The 19,558-nt window shown below is 39.7% G+C and overlaps 1 protein-coding gene across 1 annotated transcript in view; it reads right to left on the bottom strand.

Annotated features, from left to right (window-relative positions):
* The window catches only part of OXCT1 (3-oxoacid CoA-transferase 1), a 138,799-nt gene that overhangs the window by 106,715 nt on the left and 12,526 nt on the right, over positions 1-19,558 (bottom strand). Inside the window, exons 4-5 of the mRNA XM_049767688.1 lie at positions 7,512-7,647; positions 5,037-5,186 (exon numbers count right to left, since the gene is read on the bottom strand). Coding sequence (XP_049623645.1) covers positions 5,037-5,186; positions 7,512-7,647 — 286 coding nt within the window. The remainder of the gene's footprint in view (positions 1-5,036; positions 5,187-7,511; positions 7,648-19,558) is intronic.

Below are 19,558 nucleotides of genomic sequence, written 5' to 3' on the forward strand. Positions count from 1 at the left end.
GGCCTCTGACTCTCAGCACTGACTCGGATAGTCAACTCGGACCCTTACAATGCTCCATCAGGAGTCAACAGCTCAGTTCTCCCAGGGCATTGCCAGGAACAACCTCAGCACAGAGGCAAGAGCAGTCCCTGAGCACCACCCAATATAGCCCAAAAGCAGGCCAAAATGATTTCCCTCATCTTTCCTTTTCTTTATGAGTAAATATTTGTTTCCTTAGTCACTGTGAAATTGCAAAGTTGTTCATGACTGGGTTTCAGGCATACAAGGCTTGAAGTATATTTTTGCACTGTGCACTTCCCTTCGCTATAGATACTGCCTCCTCCTCGTCCTACCCGCCAGCTCCCTCAAGTGACATGATTCCTGCTAAAGACAAGTTTTCATGTTCTTCATTTCCATTGTCTGTGGACATTATTCCACCATGCATTCCTTTATATAATCACCCAAATGATCTGATGCCTTCACTCTTAGACACTCTCCCTTCTTCTTCACTGCTCCCTTCCTTCCCAGGCATTACAAAGCACAGAAAAAGGTATTTCCTATCAGCACTCTAATTCAAGCCATTCATTTAACCAGTTGAGCCAATAATGTAGCTCAATGATTAGTACCATATTTTCGCTCTATAAGATGTACCTGAGCATAAGACGCATAGATTTTTAGATGCTCTCCTCTCCTGTACTCAGGATTCAGCTCCAGGCAGCATTCACTCCATAAGAAGCACTTTTTAGGGAGGAAAAGTACATCTTATAGTACAAAAAAAATGGTATTTGCCAACATACATGGAAGTCCTGAATTATATCCGTTTAATATATATATTAAAATGTATATATATAAAAATGTATATTAAAAGCTTTAGTCTCCCTCAAAGCTTCTGCCTTCTGCCACTTATAAAAAAACAAACAAACAAAAAAATAAAACCAAACAATTCACCACTCAACAGTCATGGGCATCTTTCCAAACTGTGACTTATGTAACACTCTCTCCTATCTCTATTTAAAACTCTGTCAGCCTCTCACCTCAGCAAGACCAAAACTCCTGTGACATGGCACCTACCTCACTTGGGCCTCCGGTCCCTGCACAATGCCTCACTGGCTCTGTTTATGTCTGATTTCCTGCTGTTCCTCACAAGAGCAGCCTACTTCAAAGTCTGGTCTTCTCCACCAGGCTAGAGCAGAACTCTATGATCTTTGTCCATTTTGCCCTTTTACTTAATACTCATCATTTTCATTTTGTTTTTTTGGGGGGACAATATCCAGTTCCAAGCTCAGAGATTCAGTTGGTACTAAAAATCACACGCAGGCCCTTAGCGTGCAAAGTATATCCTCTAAACCTCTGAGCCACCTCCCCAGCCCCTCTCCTTTAATTAATTTATTTTTTAAGCTTTTGGGACACACCTAGAAGAGCTCAGAAATTACTCCTGGCAGGAGGCTCGAGGAGACACATGGGATGTCAGGAATTGAATCCAGGCCAGCTGCTTGCAAGGCAAATGTCTTACCTGCTCTGCGCTTGCTCTGCTCCCCCTATTTTAATGAAATCCTTACTAAATATCAGAGAGATTTTCCTAACCCAGTCTGGAACATCATCTTCCTGGCCTTTAATTGTCTCTGCCCTTTTTCCTTATCACAGTACTTTCAGTCCTGCCATCACAGCTTACTCAGTGTCTCCATCCTCCCTCTCTCCCCCAGCTCTTAATTAATGCAAATAATGAGGAACATTCCACAAATAACATCCTCAATAAATAGTACATTGTTTAAAATTAATTTACCACATCTTTTTTTACTATAAGGGACACAGAGCAAACAAAAATTGACATGAGAAGTAATTTGTCAATTTTCCTGGGAATTCAGATTTAATGACAAGATGAGACTCATGTATCTGGCTCTAGGCAGAAATAAACCTGAGGGTCCCAGAGTGAGTCTGGTCTCTCACAAATCTCCCCAGGCAAGGAAAACTTCTCTAACCTATAACAAGTTCTCAAAATATTATTTCTTAGCACCTTCATTTATAGTAACTGTGATCCATTTAAGGTTTTTGTCTTTCATTTTGCTAAAAACGGTTTAAACCTATAACCAGACAGTGAAGGAAGAAGCAGGAAAGAATGAGGTACATTAATAAAAGCTCTGCGTCAACACTGAAGGCTCTAAGAAGAAAGACAAAGCTCCAGATGGAAAACATTGCAAGAACCAATAGTGAGCAGCAGGGAACACAGAGAATGACCTTTTACTTTTCCTTCAGAACATGGATGTGCAAAGCTAACATTCCTGCAGGCAGGCTCAACCTATGAAACCCCTCTCCTGACTGAGGTTTCAGCTTCTTACTCATCAGTTTGGCACTTCTGAAAGTCGTGCTCACTTTAGAGTCATGTGAACGGACAGAAGGAAAGGATACCAAAAAACATAGCAATGAAAGATTAATCGATGTGTAATAGCTCAAATTAGAGTATCTCAAATGCCTGTATCTAAAGTTTTGTCTTGCAGTATAAACACTTCAAAAAAACTAAGGATTGAGCTGCAATGTGACCCAACAATTCTTCTCTTTGGTTTTTGTTTTGTTTTGTTTGGGTTTGGGATCTAAAGTCAAAGGCGGTGTTCAGGATGTACTGTACTCAGGGATCACTCCTGGAAGAGTTCAAGAGAATCATATATGGTGCCAGGAATTGAACCCAGATTAGCCAGGCAATCTGGCAAATGTAAAGCAAGTGCCCTACCCATTTTATTATCACTTCAGCTCCACCACTTCTTGGCATCTACCCCTTGGGACCAAAAGCCTGTTCTGAAAAGACACTGCTTTTTACAAGGCACAATATACAATATTCATTGCATTTATATTCACAACAGTCAAAATATGGGCACAGCCTGAGAGTTCAAGAGCAGATGACTGAAAAAGAGACTGTGGTACATATGCTCAAGGGAATACCACTCAGTACATGAAAAGATGATATTATGCATTTCTGCTAATCAGATGGATATGGATATATCTTACTGAGTGAAGCCGTAAGGAAAGACAAACAGAATTATCTCTTTCATATATGGTATATAAAGAAACAGAAGGAATAATAAATGACAAAAAGCAACAGGACTTAATAACTAGTCTAAAGAGCTTATCCTTGGTGGAAAAGGGTTTGGGGACATCAGAGAGGTGACCTCTAGTGAAACTATGTGGTGCTGAAATACTATATACATGAAAGCATGTGTGTATATATATATACATATATATGTTTTATACATATACATATGACATACATATATGTCATGAAGTCATGATAGTACTATAAATCATGGTGCCTAAAATTTAAAACACTATTTTTTTATTTTGTATTAAAACACTGTGATTTACCAAGCTATTCCTAATAGGAATAGGCAGTTAAGCATTCAAATATCAATTGATATTCAAATATCAATCCCCAACCAACACTGTGACCTTCCCTCCACCAGTTTCCCACCCACCATCCAAGCCTGTCTCCTTGTAGGGCACACATGAATTGACTTCATATTGTTTGTTACAACACAAAGGCAGATAGAATTATCAAAACTTAGATCAATAAGCCAATTGAAGGGGCCAGAGTGATAGCACAGAGGTAGGGCATTTGCCTTGCAGGATTCGATTGCCAGCATCCCAAATGGTTCCTCTGAGCCTGCCAGGTGCAATTTCTGAGCACAGAGCCAGGAGTAACCCCAGAGCACTGCCAGTTGTGGCCCACCCCTCCAATAAAAAAAAGATTCAGTTGGAAATAATGGTTATATTTCTCCATGGTGTTAATCAAGTCAGCGTCTGAGAATTTACTTGGCTATTTTTGGTGCCAGATAAGCCTTCTATGTTACTGTTTAGGTTCACTGAGCTTGGCGGTCTTCTATGTAACTTTCCCATCAGATTTCCTGTGACACTACTGAGCTGATACTATTATGAAATTATGGTGTGTCACAAGACCACAAGAGGACATGCAGCCCAGGCTCTATAAATCTAGAACATATTTGGTGGCTTAGCTGTTCGATAAGGTTCAATTGTGGGGCTGGGTCATTCCAGTTAGAATGTTGGGTGTGGTTTGGGGCTGCTGTGCCTTCAGGTAAAAAGGGGAATCTACCCACACCCATTCTGAGAACACCCCAAAGTTTTCAGCCCTAACCAGTCTACCAGAAAAGAGTCAGTGACCATCACTTTCTTTTTGGAGTTTAGTCTTAAAATATAGTTTTAAAAAATAAAGTTCAGTTTTGGGGGACCAGACTGCAGAAGTTAATGTGCTTGCCTTGCATGCATCCAAATAGGTACAAACTCTGGCACAGCATATGGCCCTCGAAAGCCAAAGAAGAGTTCCTAAGAATAAAGCCAGGAATCTAAGCACAGTCAGATGTAGACCCCCAAAATAATGTGTGTGTGTGTGTGTGTGTGTGTGTGTGTGTGTGTGTGTGTGTGTGTGAGATGAGGGAAGAATAAAATAAAGTTCTAAATATTTTTCCTAGTACATGAGTGAAGTTACTGAGTACAGAGGAACTCCATCCTACCATCCAGTATTTAAGGCAAAACTAAGTTACTCGAGCTAAAGCTCAAAAGTGGTCAACACATAAAATGACAGTTAATAGAGAGAAATGAAATTATTCCACTGGAATGGTTATAGACTTCTGCTTTTCATGTTTGTAGACAAGTGTGATACTTTTCTTCTTCTTCGGTCAGATATAAAGGAGTCTGAGCTTGAAGCATTTAATCCCATATATACATCTACTTTATGATCCCATAGAAATATAACCAGCAATCCTGAAAGCTCTATGTTTGCTAAAATCTACCACAAAATTAGTTTTGAACTAACTCATGTCATATATAGATTACAGGGTTTTTTTCTTCTACTATGTATTCTGGTTTCTCTTCATGAACCTAGTTGCCCCATAGGTGCTCAGTTTTGGCTAGTAATTTTACTGAACATACTTATGTACATGTATAATAGTGCTTGTTCTTACACAGAGGAGATTTTATACTTCCTCTCCCAAGAAGTGTACCCAGAATACTTTGCTGAATAAGGGAACCTTGAAGGGGACGATACTTCATACCTCTCGTGGCTTACTGGAAATGGCAATGCTGCCATCTTTGTTGTACTTGATTGGGGCTCCACCTTCTTGCACCAGAGTCCCATACCCTGTGCTGGTGTAAAATGCAGGCACTCCAGCTCCACCTGCACGAATCCTCTCTGCAAGAGTACCCTGCAGGTAAGAAAGCAAGACATAGTAAAAAGTTCATTAAGCTAACTTCTACACATGGAAACACACATAGAGATAAAGTTCCTATTTTCTAGGGACTCACTGCTCCCAACAGTCCCTAATGTTGTAGACTGATGCATTTCATCAACACTGTGAGGTCCATCTCGGTCCATCATCTTCTAGACAATAACCTCTTTTGCAAAAGTGCTTATTTGTAAAGTCATGTTTTCCGCTCCCATGTTTTCCCCCTGGCTTCTTGATATCATATTCTGCATACTATTATATTTTTAGTACTTTAAAACCGGTTTTCACATTCGAACATTTAACTTCTACATATATTTACAAAATATAATTAAGCTGATGTGCTGTGTGGCCTATATAGATAGGAATGATCTGGATCTTACGACAGTTAACATCTTAATAATGGACAATGGTTCAAATTTATTTGGGATTTTTTTTACATCATTCTTGAAACAAGTTATCAACTAAATTAGATAACAAAGGAAAAACTCAGTATGATATATTGATATGTTGACTTTTTTTTTTTGGTTTTTGGGCCATACCCGGCGTTGCTCAGGGGTTCCTCCTGGCTGTCTGCTCAGAAATAGCTCCTGGCAGGCACGGGGGACCATATGGGACACCGGGATTCGAACCAACCACCTTTGGTCCTGGATCGGCTGCTTGCAAGGCAAATGCCACTGTGCTATCTCTCCGGGCCCGATATGTTGACTTTTTTATAGACTAAAAAGTACTTCAAATGTTATTTCAGAGGATAAATAACTGCAAAGCATTTCTACAGATGTTACCAAGATCCCATCTCCAACTCCCTATGTGAGTCCTAATCCCAACCACCTCCATATAATACCCAGCACCTAATTCTCTTTTTTTAAGACACAGTTCTTGGGCTGCAAGATAAGTTGCCAGAACCAATGTGGATATACCACTAATTTGTGGTGTTGGGGATCACTGACCTGGTTCAGTGTGCTCCCTTGCACACTCAAGCACCTAATCTCTCTCTTCCTTGCCACCAAGAATCAAATCAGTCACACAGCGCCTTAACCATGGACTTACAGCCAACAGAATGGTAAGAAGGTCTGTTTTTTCAGCACCCAGTTGACAGTGTGTTACAGAAGCATGAGCAGACTAAGGCGGTATACTTCCATCTTTTCAACAATTTTAAGCAAAAAGCGAGAGAAATACCGAGTCCTGTACTACTTGGCCATATCCATGCTATGGAGGGACCACATGGAGCCAAGTTATACCAGGAAGCCTCCAGTAGAAAGAATAGCACCTTCATTTGTCTGTTCTCTTGAGACAAGTATTTATTGTGATTTCATCAGGGAAAAATGGCTTACTTCTGCTAGTTACAATGCCACCAATTAGGTGAATTTAGCATAAAAATCTTCTTGTCTGACAGAATGAAAGCAGAGTAAAGGGCTCCATGGCTGAGACCACATCAGGATGGCAGATCAATGCAAACAAACCCTTTCTGGCTGCAGACCCTTGTTTGCTTGGACTGAGTGGCACCAGAGTTTTTTTCTCTGACTAATGCCTCCATTAGTTAGGGGACAGAGTAGAAAATGACTGAATTCATGCCCAATTCACTGCAATAATTGTTTGCTTTGAAATGACATCAACTTTCTAAAGATCTGCTCTGGTCCCCCTCCCCTCCAATACCTCAATCTTTTGATAAGTCTTAGCAAAACCATCTCACTCACAAATTTCAAACTCCTTGATCTGTAGGAATGGACCTGCAAGTCACTCCTCACTACAGCACATCTTCTGCGAAGTTCCAACATAAGATACACCATGGGGCAAAACTGGAAATTTTATCCTGGGGATCAGAGTGATAGCACAGCAGTAGGGCATTCTCTTTGCACAGGGCCGACCTGGGACAGATCCAGGTTTGATCCCCAGCATCCCATATGGTCCCGAGACTACGAGGAGTGATTTCTGAGCACTGAGACAGGAGTAACCCCTGAGCACCAGGAGTATGGTCCAAAAACAAACAAACAAACAAAAAACAATATATAATATATGTATATAAAATAAAAATAAATGAAAAATTTATCCAGTAAGCCTTTGGTGCCTATAGAAGAAGTCTCCTCTTTCAGGATGCAATGACAGAAAAGTATTAATATTCACAAAGTATTAATTCTAAGGAATTAAATCAACAGGTATGTTGTACTAAAATGTCCCTGCTTTGGCAAAAGAGTGTCCTCTCAGCTTTAACACTCTTGTACAAAGAGATCCTCAGAGAGCGAGAAGTACAATTTAAAATAAATCAGCATTGAAAAAAAAAAAAAGAAAGCAGAAAAATGTTCCAACCTGAGGTGTCAGTTCCACTTCTAATTCACCAGATAAATACTGCCGTTCAAATTCTGCATTTTCTCCCACATATGACGAGATCATGCGCTTTATCTGCCTGGAATGAAGTAAAAGGCCCAAGCCAAAGTTGTCCACCCTGGAAGAAAAATGAAAGCAACTTACAATCAGATGCCAAGCAGAACTCCTTAGAAGTCCAGTTCAAAAATACAAAAGCTTCCTAAATGCCACATATCTGGGCATTTAATCCACAGTCTTTTTCGCTCCTCACCATCCAAATAAAAAGCCCTGCAAGATTTTTTTTCCTTATTGTACAGCTAAGGAAACTAAAATTCAAAATATATAAGTAAATTTCCCCCCCAAGATCTTGGCATGAAGTGATAAACCCATTTCTATACTCCAGTCCAGCCCTTCTATTGCTCCAAAGTGATGTGGTGATGTGGAAAATGAGCAGAGATGAACGCTTGTGCTGAGCACTGGAAGAATGGTCCAAGTGTAAGATACAAAAAAGATTATCCTCATATGTGAAAAAAAAAAAAAGAAGAACAACTTGCTATTGAAATCTGGTCCCAAATTATAACTATCAACTGATTTTCTCTAGCATATAATTTGCTAAATAATATCCATATTACATACTAAAACAAAAACCAAGAAATGAATCAAAAACTAGAGAAAATGTAATATTTATCAAGATCCATTATCTGTCCAATTACTTATAAAATGGTCTAATTTATTTGTAGTGAATATTATTTGTTTGTTCGAGGATCATACCCAGACATGCTTGGTTCTATACTCAGGAATTATTCCTAAAGGGCTTGGGCCATGTTGGGTGCTGGGGATCAAACCCAGGTTGGCTGTGTATAAGTACTACTGCTGTACTATCTCTCTATTCCAGTAAATGTTGTTTTATAGTTAGTTTATGGGTCAGGAATAACTTCATTGCCTACCATGATGGCAACAGGCCTGGGTTCACTTTCCAGCACCATCATCTCTGGAGAAGTCCCTAAGCACTACTGGTTAAAACAAAATAAATTTAGAATAAATAAATACAGGGCCAGAGTGATAGCACAGTGGTACGGCATTTTCCTTGCATGCAGCTGAACCCAGGGTTCAATCCCTGGAGTCCTATATGGTCTCCCAAGCCAGGAGCAATTTCTGAGTGCATAGACAGGAGAAACCCCTGAGCATCACCAGGTGCTGCTCAAAAACAAAACAAACAAACAAACCAATAAATACATTGTTTTATATATTCCAAGAATAAATATGTAGAGATTTATTCTTAGAAATAGTACAAGAGTTATTAGAACAAGACATTAAATTGGGCTACATTGGTACCTTTTTTTTTTTTTTTTTTTGCTTTTTGTTTTGAGTCACATTTGATGGTATTCAGAGCTTACTCCTGGTTCTTATTTTATATTATTATTATATATCTTGTATTTTAAGTCATTCCTGGCAGTAGGGGGTGGGGTAGGGGGATGTGTTGTGGGAATCCAAGCATGTTGGCTGCGTGGAAGATACCTGCATGAGTACTAAACTCCAGCCCCTTTCTCATTTACTTCTATTATTTTTATTTTATTATTTTATTTTTTTTTTACTTCTATTATATTTTAATAAAACAAAAAGCATGTAAAATTTCAAACAAAATAAAAGTGTCATTAGTAACTAAGAACATGTTCTATGTGTTTTAGTCATCTTTTCTCTTATTTCTCTACTCGAGAGCTTTAAAAACTAGCTTAACTGACTAAAGAAAACATCAGAGTTTTTGTTTGTTTTGGACCACATCTGCTATCTCTCTATTTACAAGAAAACATTTCTAAGATGATAACAAATGAAACTATAAAACTTTTTAAATAGAAGCATGCATGGTATAGGCTGTAGAGTACAGGATTTAAAGTAAATGCCTTGCATGTGGCTGACTACAGTCCAATCTCCAGTACATGGTCCCTAAGTCTCCCAAGTTATCCCAATATATGATCTGTATAGCAACCTTCAAGCACAGGTCCAGTAGTATTCCAAGCACCATCAAAGCAAAAAATGTTTAAAAATAAAGAAATGTGTACACGATCACAAATCAAAAGGGTGGCTAATTGTAAAGCAATGGCTAAATTAAACAGAAATAAGGAGGTACAGATCATGGCAAAGATATAGGACAATCAGAACTCTCAGATATAATAAGGGAACTCTATGTGGATTCACATACCTCTAGAAAAAAATGTAGCAGTACTGATTAATACTGAACAATTTCATGTGCCACAAGTCAAGAATTCTACTCCCTGGTCCACAGACACATTAATGCAGATTTATGTTGAGCAAAATAGATTAATAGGAATATTCAGGGGGTAGTGATTACACAGTGGGTAGGGTATTTACCTTTCACACAGTCAACCCAGGTTCAATCCCCAGATCCCAGATGGTCCCCCAGGTCCTACCAGGAGTAATTTCTGAGCCTAGAGCCAGTAGTAATCCCTGAGCATTGCCAGGTATACACACACACACACACACACACACACACACACACACACACACACACACAGAAATATTCGTTGTAGCACCATTGTGGCCACAAGATGAAGCTTCCCCACATGCTGACCACTAACAGAATACATAAGCAAGGAGAATACGTACTGCACACCAACAGTGGATAACTCAGACAAAACAGTGAGCATTGGGGAAACAGTGCATACTGAGTTGTTCCTTATATAAGTTTAAAGACAGACAGACACTCCCAAGGTCAGACACTACCATCATTAACCATAAATAGAAAATGGGCAACCTTGGTAGTGGGAGAGAACAGTAGCCAGAATGAACATGAATGAGGAGGATTTTCTGGGCCACTGATCAAGTTCCACTTCTTTATCTAAGTGTCAGTTACACAGCTTGTAAAAATCTGGAGACTTTATCATACTTCCCACTTCCATTCACTTTTCTGGAACCTTCTATGCAATGGTAAAGTGTGAACCAGAGGAGTGTGGGGACAGAGTGGGGTTAAGGAAGTTTCTGAACACTTTAGTGGTGTGGAAGGTGCTTTCTATATCAAAATCATGAATGTTAACACTATTGCAATGACGTTACTTAAATCACAGTGAAGAATTTAACTTATTTCTAAAATTTATTTTATTTTATTTTATTTTATTTTAAAAAAAAAAGGTGGAATGACTGCGATGGGGATAATCATGCAGTAGTGAAATAAAGGTTTAACTGACAATCTTCCACTTTTAGGTTTAATATTGGAATTTAAACTGAATCTGTGCATATCTTCCCAGCTAGCGTGGGTATAAAGTAAACGGTGCCATGATTTATTCTCATTTAATGCAAAAAGCAACAAGTCAAATAAAATGTCAAGTATGACCAAGAGTATAATTACGTACTTTTGACAGAGGGGGAGAATTCCCTGAGGACGAATGTTACACTTGTCCAGTAGAGGGCCCCACATCCCTGAAGAGTCTCCTTCCCTCTTACTGCTAATATTGCAAAGCCTTTCTCTCTGGTAGTTTGTAAACTACTCCTACTTTATTTCCCTGGTTCTTCAGGTTATCAATGCTATTCACCACAAAACCCACAACTCACTTGAAAGTCACCCCCAAGTGACAGAGTGACCTTTGCCTTCTCTTGCTCATACCTAACAGTAGGAAGGAAATTTATATGGACAAACCTTGCGTCAACCTTGAAACTCCGAGCGGGAAGTCGATCATTTCTCACTTCCTTCTCTGTGGCTGTTACTGTCACCACCTTTCTGCCTGGACATTTCAAAAACCCCTGCTTCTATTCTTGTCCCCCTACAATCCAGTCACAAAATGACAGCCAAATTTAAATGTGAAGTAAAAAGCGTCAGATGGTGTCATTGCTCTGTTTAAAAACCCAAGCACGGGGACCCGGAGAGATAGCACAACAGCGTTTGCCTTGCAAGCAGCCAATCCAGGACCAAAGGTGGTTGGTTCGAATCGGAGCTATTTCTGAGCAGACAGCCAGGAGTAACCCCTGAGCACCGCCAGATGTGACCCAAAAACTAAAAAAAAAAAAAAAAAAAAAAAAAAAACCCAAGCACGGTGCTGCCTGGTTCAGAGTGAAAACCAAGTTTTCTGGAGCACCCTGCTAGGCCCGCTTGATGAGATGCCTCCCAGCACCCCACGGACAGTCTTCTCTGGCCCCTACCCTCTGTGGTCTTTTTTTTTTTTATTTTTTTACCATCCTTTAAATTCCCCCAGAAGCATCACCTGCAATGCAACCCTACTCAGCAATCATTCTACCAGTCTGGGCAACTTCTCAGAATTCTGCATAACCCACACCCACCCCACAACCACCAGTGGTTTCCTCCAAGTCTCTGGTTAGTTAAAATCTTCATTTTGGACTAAATCCTCCACTTTCTCACTCTGGAACCTGATTACTAGAGCTCTTCACCTGGCCCACCTCTGCACCCCTGCCATAGCACATCTACACTAGAGCATGCTGGGAAATGACTTCTTCAGAATGATAGGCTCTACTTATTTTCTGCCTCTTCCTACTGGGATGGAAGAGTCAGGAAGGCCTGGATCTTAGTCTGCTTTGTTCACTGGTTCACCCCCTATGTTGAAAAGCATATAGAATAGTCCACAAGCATGTTTGATTCCTGTCAAAAGACTGTATCGCCCAAGTCCACTGTACCCCTTCCTCAGTGGTTCCTCATTGATAAAAATAAACCATTGTCAAGACCTTAAGATGGATGTATTCTCTGATCCTCCATGTCCATTTTCCAGCCTCTATCTAGCCCTAGGCCTCACTTAGCTGACCTGTATAGGCTTAATCTTGGAGTTCCCCAGCTGTCTGGCTTCTGTTTGATTCAGCCAAAGGCAGACAGCATCAGGCAGCTTAGAGCACGAGGAGAAAATGATACCAGAATTTCTATTCCCTTGACTCTCTCCCTGACAAGCTATATAGCTTGTCAAAATAGCCTTGGATAACACTGGATAGCCCTTTCCACAAAGCTTTTCTTTCAGAACCTGCTTTTCACTCTCATCACTGCAGGTTGAGACTAAGTGGAAACCATACCAACAACTCATTAACACCCATGCCATTTTCCTGCAGCACTAACCATTTCTTTCAGAAGCATCCTGTTGGGTAATTCTCTATGACCTAATTATAAGAGTATGAGTGAGATCCTCTGAAGCCCTGACTATTAAAATCTAAACAAGATAATTCATGAAGGCAGACACAGTTCACTCATTTCTTGTAGTTTTAAACAACTGAAACTCTTTCCAAACATACAGGCAAGTACCATAAAGCAGGATGGACTTGGGTCACTCTTTGACTTGGGAATTTTTTTTTAATGATTCTTGCAGGGATCTGTTTAGTTTTTCAATCATTTCAACTTGGTTCTGTTTTGTGTTGACTTTTACTTTGTTTCTTGGCCAGCAACCTGTCATGGTGACCAAGCAGTGCATCAGGTGCTCAGTCTGGGCTGAGTACCTGACCAAAGTTAGTGCTTAGGACTCAAAAAACACTGTTAATAAGCTTATAGTAAGCCTTTATGGTCACCTATTTTCCATCTCATAAATTCAACCGGTATGGATCTCTTATATTATTATCAGATATTGACAACACAAAATTGTGTAAGATAGCTTTCTTTAACAACCTTTACAAAGAAGAAAGACATGTGATTGTTTGAAAGTAAGAAACCCAATACTGAATATTATATATGTCATATAAAATAAATGGCACTTAATGCTATATGCTAAGTGCCTGCTAAAGAAGACTAGTGATATTAAAGATGCTTTGCTGGACTGTTTTGCTTGACTCTAGTAACCATTTTTGCTAGAATATCAAGAGAGATTTACTTTTTTTCCACGAAACATAAGCTTGGGCTTCAGTAGAAAAAGTATAAAGTAAAACGGTTAAAAAAATAAAGTAAAAATGGTGAGACATGGAAGACACTACTAATGTTCAAATGTTAATTATCTTCTGAATATGAAGTTTTGCTTTCTGAATTCACACTTTCTGAAATTACATTAACTGGGAATTTTTTCAAAATTAAATTAAGGAAAATAAAGTTCAAACTATTTACTAAATTGTATTTTTTTACTCTTATTTCAGATATGCTGATGCCCCAATTATGCAATTTATGTTTATCAAGACTGCCAACAGGTGAGCTAGGGTGATAATACAGAGATAAAGTGCTTGTCTTGCACAATGCCAATCTATTTCATTTCTCAGTGATGTCACCCCCTTTCAGGGCAAAATGCTAATATTACCTGTTGGTCAGACTAGCCCACTTGTGGGAGGGATCTATGGAAGGTAACAACAGGGTTGCCTCAGGGGCAGTCAGGGGATTCAAAGGAAGATTCTGAGGGATTCAGCAAGAAGGCTCAGCAGAAGTAGACAGCATGCAGAGATGGCAGATTCAGGATTAAATTCAGGGTGGCTTATGGATCCTGCTTAAAAGGTTAGCATAGAAGCTACATATGTGGCCTATTATTAATACAGTTTCATGTCTCCTGAACATGACTGGCTGTGAGTCTTTTCCTTGCTGCTACCCTGAACCTTCAGACTGGCCAGAACAAAAAATTTGCAGGATCCAGGCTGGAGGAGAAAGACCTTACCCTCCATCCATCTTCATACACCTCCATCCAGGACTCAATAATTAATAATGTAATTCTACAAGTACCACATATAGTCCCCAAAACACAGAGCTAGGAACAAGCTCTATGGACTCCCAAGTATGGCCAAAGAAAACTGCCAAAAGACAAAAGAATATTATACCGCACTATCTTTTATTGTTCTTATATTTCATAACAAAGTAAGATTATTCTACCATATTTATTCGAGTGTAACGCGCAGAATTTTCTACCAAAAAAAGAAATCAAAGTTTAGGTGCGCGTTATAAACAAGGGCTGGGGCGGCCGGTCCAATGAGGGCGCAGGTGAATTGTGAGTTCACACTGCACCTTTTCCAGGCTGCAGCTGTGCACTACCTGGCCTATCTCTTGTGACATCCTGGGTTAAAGCATCAATGGAAGACATACCAAAAGAAATGATCATCAAGAGTTTTTTGAAGACAGGCATCAGCAATAAACTGGACGGCACAAAAGAAGACCTGCTGTGGAATTCATACTCAGAAGAAATCGAAGAAACTAGAGAAACAGATGTTCCTGCCAACTGGGACACTGATGAAAAATTAACTCGAGAAGAATGGAAACAACTCTAGTGTATCTGATGATGAATCTGACTTGGAAGCATTTTAAGTAAATAATTACCGGTAATTTTACATTGGTATTGTGTTTTACCAGTTTACGTTGTCAATAAATGATTTTTATCATGACCGCACATGTTCAACAACATTTTTTGTCAATTACAATACTTGTTGTAAAACAAAATTTTATACCGATTCTTAATAGAAAATTAGGGGTGCACGTTATACATGGGTGCCATTATACTCGAATAAATATGGTATGTCTATCCCTCTGACTCATTTCACTCAACATAATACTTGCCATATCCATCCATGTAAAAGAAAATTTCATGACTTAATTTTCCTTACAGCTGTGTAGAATTCCACTGTATAGATGTACCACATGTTCTTAATCACTCACCTGTTCTTAGGCATTTTGGTTGTTTCCAGATTTTTACTATGTAAATAATGCTGCAATGAACATAAGAGTATAATATCAAAAACTAATAGAGAAGATGGCCAGGAGGACCAAAACATGGAAGAAAGCTTGCCATAAATAGTGGAACAGTGCAGTTAGAATAGAGAAGGAACCAATATGATAGTTGAAACTGATTATTTTGGACAAAATGTGTATGTTGGATCGAGATAAAATGATATGAACAGTACCCCTTCATTAACAATAGTGCAAAAAAGTGTCTAAAAAGAAATATATCAAGAGAAGCAAAATGCCTATCCCAGAGGCAAGGAGAGTGGGAAAGTAACCAGGGATACTGCTGGTGGGGAACATTCAGGGGTGAAGGGTGATTACACTGTAAGATTGAGACTCAATAATGAACAACTTTTTAAATAAAGAAAAAATTTTTATAAAAAAAGAGAAAAGCAAAGAAAGTGCTAAATTTGCCTATAAAACTAATTTGTAGCATTCATATGGAACAAGGTAAATTCTTCATGAGCTAAAGTACATCTCCTGGAAAGTAACTGGCCCTTACCAAACAAACAAAAAAGAGGTTAAATAAAAAAGATAGGGGGCCCGGAGAAATAGCACAGCGGCCTTTGCCTTGCAAGCAGCCAATCCAGGACCAAAGGTGGTTGGTTCGAATCCCGGTGTCCCATATGGCCCCCCGTGCCTGCCAGAAGCTATTTCTGAGCAGACAGCCAGGAGTAACCCCTGAGCACCACCGGGTGTGCCCCCCCCCCCAAAAAAAAAGATAGGGGTTATGAGAGATAGCATGGAGGTAAGGCATTTGCCTTTCATGCAGAAGGTCATTGGTTCGAATCCTGGCATCCCATATGGTCCCCCGAGCCTGCCAGGAGCGATTTCTGAGCATAGAGCCAGGAGTAACCACTGAGCACTGCTGGGTGTGACCCAAAAAAACAAAACAAACAAACAAAAAAAGAGGTAGAATGTTCATAATCAGCCAATGTGGCCTAAATCTCCCCATTCAGCCTTTCAGAGTGGCATATACCTCATAAAGGAAAACAGCAGGAAAGGAGCCACTTGCCTTTGCAGCCTGGTTACAGAACCAGGAATCCTATTTAGAAAGACTATGCACTGCACCCTTGCAGAATTCTTCTGACAGTGTAAGACTATAGACAAGTTCAAGTAACCTTAAACATAGGTATATCTATATTATCCATTAGTGTCTACTAGTGGGTACTAGTAGACTAGTGATACTAGTCTTTACATTGAATGAGGCTACTTTTAAAGCAACTCCACCCTCTTCCCCCATTAAATGACATAAATTCTAAACTTGTCATGAGGAAATGAACATGACTATCCATCCCTCAACTCTGTCTCTTGATTGATTAACACACCATCAGTTTTGAAGCTTTTGTCCATATCCATTGATAATGAATATGCTAAAGTTATTCAAAATCCAATAAAAGGCACATTCTCAATTTTTCCTACCTTCCAAATTAAAGTGGTGACCCAACTAAGCATCCCTAGAAAATGTTTTCTTTATTAAGAGTTAATAATTAATTTTCAGAGACAAAAGAGAGGAGGGTTGGAAGTTCCAGCTCACGACATGAAGCTCACCACAAAGAGGAATGAGTTTAGTTAGAGAAATAACTACATTGAGAACTATTCTAACAATGAGAATGTATGAGGAAAATAGAAAGCCTGTCTAGAGTACAGGCGGGGGTGGGGTGGGGAGGAGGGAGATTTGGGACATTGGTGATGGAAATGTTGCACTGGTGATGGGGGGTGTTATTTACATGACTGAAACCCAACCACAATCATGTTAGTAATCAAGGTATTTAAATAAAATATTATTTAAAAAAAAAGAGTTAATAATTACCCCCTCTCCCCTAAGTAAGGTAGTGCCAGATCGCCTAACAAAAGACGACGTAAAATAACTCAGGTATCAGGGAGGCACATCTCAAAGCATGAGGATCATAGTTTGGTCCTCACACACATGGTCCCCCCCTCCCCCGCCCAAAAATGAAATCAACAAAAAACAGATCAAAAGGAGTTGGGAGCTTTGGAAAGATTTCCATTTCAAGTAAGTCTTTCACCAAAATAGGGGCCTTTTCTAAGTGAAAAATAGTTATGACTTCTAAATTCTATTTATCCAGAGAGTTTATCTCGCAATTGGTTTGCCAATGAAGTCACAACATGTTCCTCTTTGTCTGTCTCTTACAGCAAAGCAAAGCTTTCACCCCAGCAGAAATCAGTTGCATGAGAGAATGTCCCTAATGAAGAGAGATTCAACTGCCATTGTGGATTTTTGCAAAGCACCCCAATGCTGTTCAATGAAGTAGGTTAACAACATCTACTTTGTTCAGAAAATTACGGTGAATTACACATTTGGTCTGCCTGGAAAAGAAATCAATAAATTCTTACTGAGATAATCAAAAGCAGTTCCAAATAAGCATGAAGTCAGTTTTGCAAGGCATGTCATATGCTTAAAAATATCAAGAGGGGACCACATATTCTAGCAGCCCTGGGGGTGAGGGAAGAGGATATGGGAGGTAGGACAAAAACGGAGGAGTAGGGAAGACAAACCGGTGATGGGAATCCCCCCTGATTTTATGTAAATATGTACCTAAAATATTATTGTCAACAATATGTAAGCCACTATGATCAAAATAAAAATTATGTTAATATAAAAAAATAACAAATGATCATCAACAAGTTACTTCTCCATTTACAAGCAAATTTCCTCTCTTAGACCCCACATGCTAGGATTTCTGTTCCTCTTGTACTAGTATATTGGGGGCACTGGGCTAGACAGCTAGCCAAAGACCCCCCGGACTGACCACTTAGTCCGGGGGACTACCCCCCAAGCCAGAATGGCCTTCAGGGCCAGACCTGGTAACCTGGGCCCTGGGGGGATGAGGGTGGAGGAAAACTCCTCCCCTATACATCCACGAACTGCAGAGGCCAGAGCTGGGCTCAGAGAACCCACATGCCAGGATAGCTAGCCAAAGGAAAATTCCCTTATCTATACTAGACCCCCTGCAGGTTTGTCTTTTCTTACTGATAACCATTTTCAGAATAAAAAATACCCTTTGAACATCATCCAAAAATATTCTAATTCTTGACTATTATAGGAAAGAAAATGGAATACGTATATATGGAGGATAGCACTCAAATATCTCTGAAGTCAGTGTATATGTGAACGCTATTTGCTATATAGTGGTCCTCTCTGACTGCCAAGCCTAATCCATAAACAATTCATCTGTACAATGTATATACTTCCTCTTATATTGCCCCTCCCCCACCCAGAGACCCTTCTACTCCCTCATCTCCCAACCCGGATTCATTATCTTCCCCTTATTTTAACCCCCTTTATCCTCAGTTCTTAACTCTAAGTTAACTTAGTTAACTTAGTTAACTAAGTTCTTAACTTAGACACCAAGACGAACCTCCTGCCCCAACAAACCACCATCCAGCTCCTCAATGAAAGACACCCTCTCGATCCCCCATCTCGTGTCTCAGCAAGAAACCACAACCAACACGCCTGCTGACTCAAGCTTTGTGGCCCCTCTCACCCCCATCAAATTGTGGACTGTTGCATGATACCGGAATTAGCCTTAGCAAAACCCCCAGCTCAAGGACACTACAAGACTCCGAAACGCTGCAAACCATATCTCAAACTCAAAACTAAGGTCTGTGACATGAAAAAGTGCCTTGGCTTTAACTCCCCACAAGAAGATCTCAAAAGACTTAATTGGGAGGCCTATATTGCCTATGTAAGCTTAATTCCTGTATAATAATGCATCTTAAGATGTGTATTCCTAAACATACAGATAGCCTCCCCCATCACTTGTTTTCTTCGTTTTTTTTTTAATTTACCTTTTTATCTCAGTTTTGTCTATTTGTTCTATTTTTTATATATACATATTTTCTCTATCCTGACCAGTTTTGGTGCTGCTTGGTACAAAAACCAAGAAAACGTCTGCCTGGGATAAAAGCTCAGACCACACCACAGATACTGTGTGTGTAGCCTGTCATCCTTACCTAGAATAACACCAGCAATACAAAAGGACACCATACATTTTTGTATAGGCACAGTAAATAAGGGGAAATCATAGACACAGAAACAAGATCTTATCTTCTAAAGATAAGAACTCACACTTTTTATACAAGGGTGCCTCCTATCCTGGACATATGTCATATGGATACAACTCAGTCTCCACGAGATTGGACAGTGCTAGTTCATTCTCAAACCCCAGATCCCAGTCGTAGAACTGAAACAGCTCCCTGCAACAACACCAGGAACTAAGCTCCGTTGGGAGATATACTTGTGCCATTGTTAATATGACAGCAAGGACAGCGAGGAAATGAAAACTTGACCTAAGACCAGAAAGTCCTATCACATCACCAAACACTAAGTAAATCAGAAGATGTATATCGTCCTTTGAACTATGAAAAATAAGAGCACTAACTACAGAAAACTGACTTT

This window comes from Suncus etruscus, chromosome 2, assembly GCF_024139225.1.
Source record: "Suncus etruscus isolate mSunEtr1 chromosome 2, mSunEtr1.pri.cur, whole genome shotgun sequence".
In the NCBI taxonomy this organism is placed as follows: Eukaryota; Metazoa; Chordata; class Mammalia; order Eulipotyphla; family Soricidae; genus Suncus; species Suncus etruscus.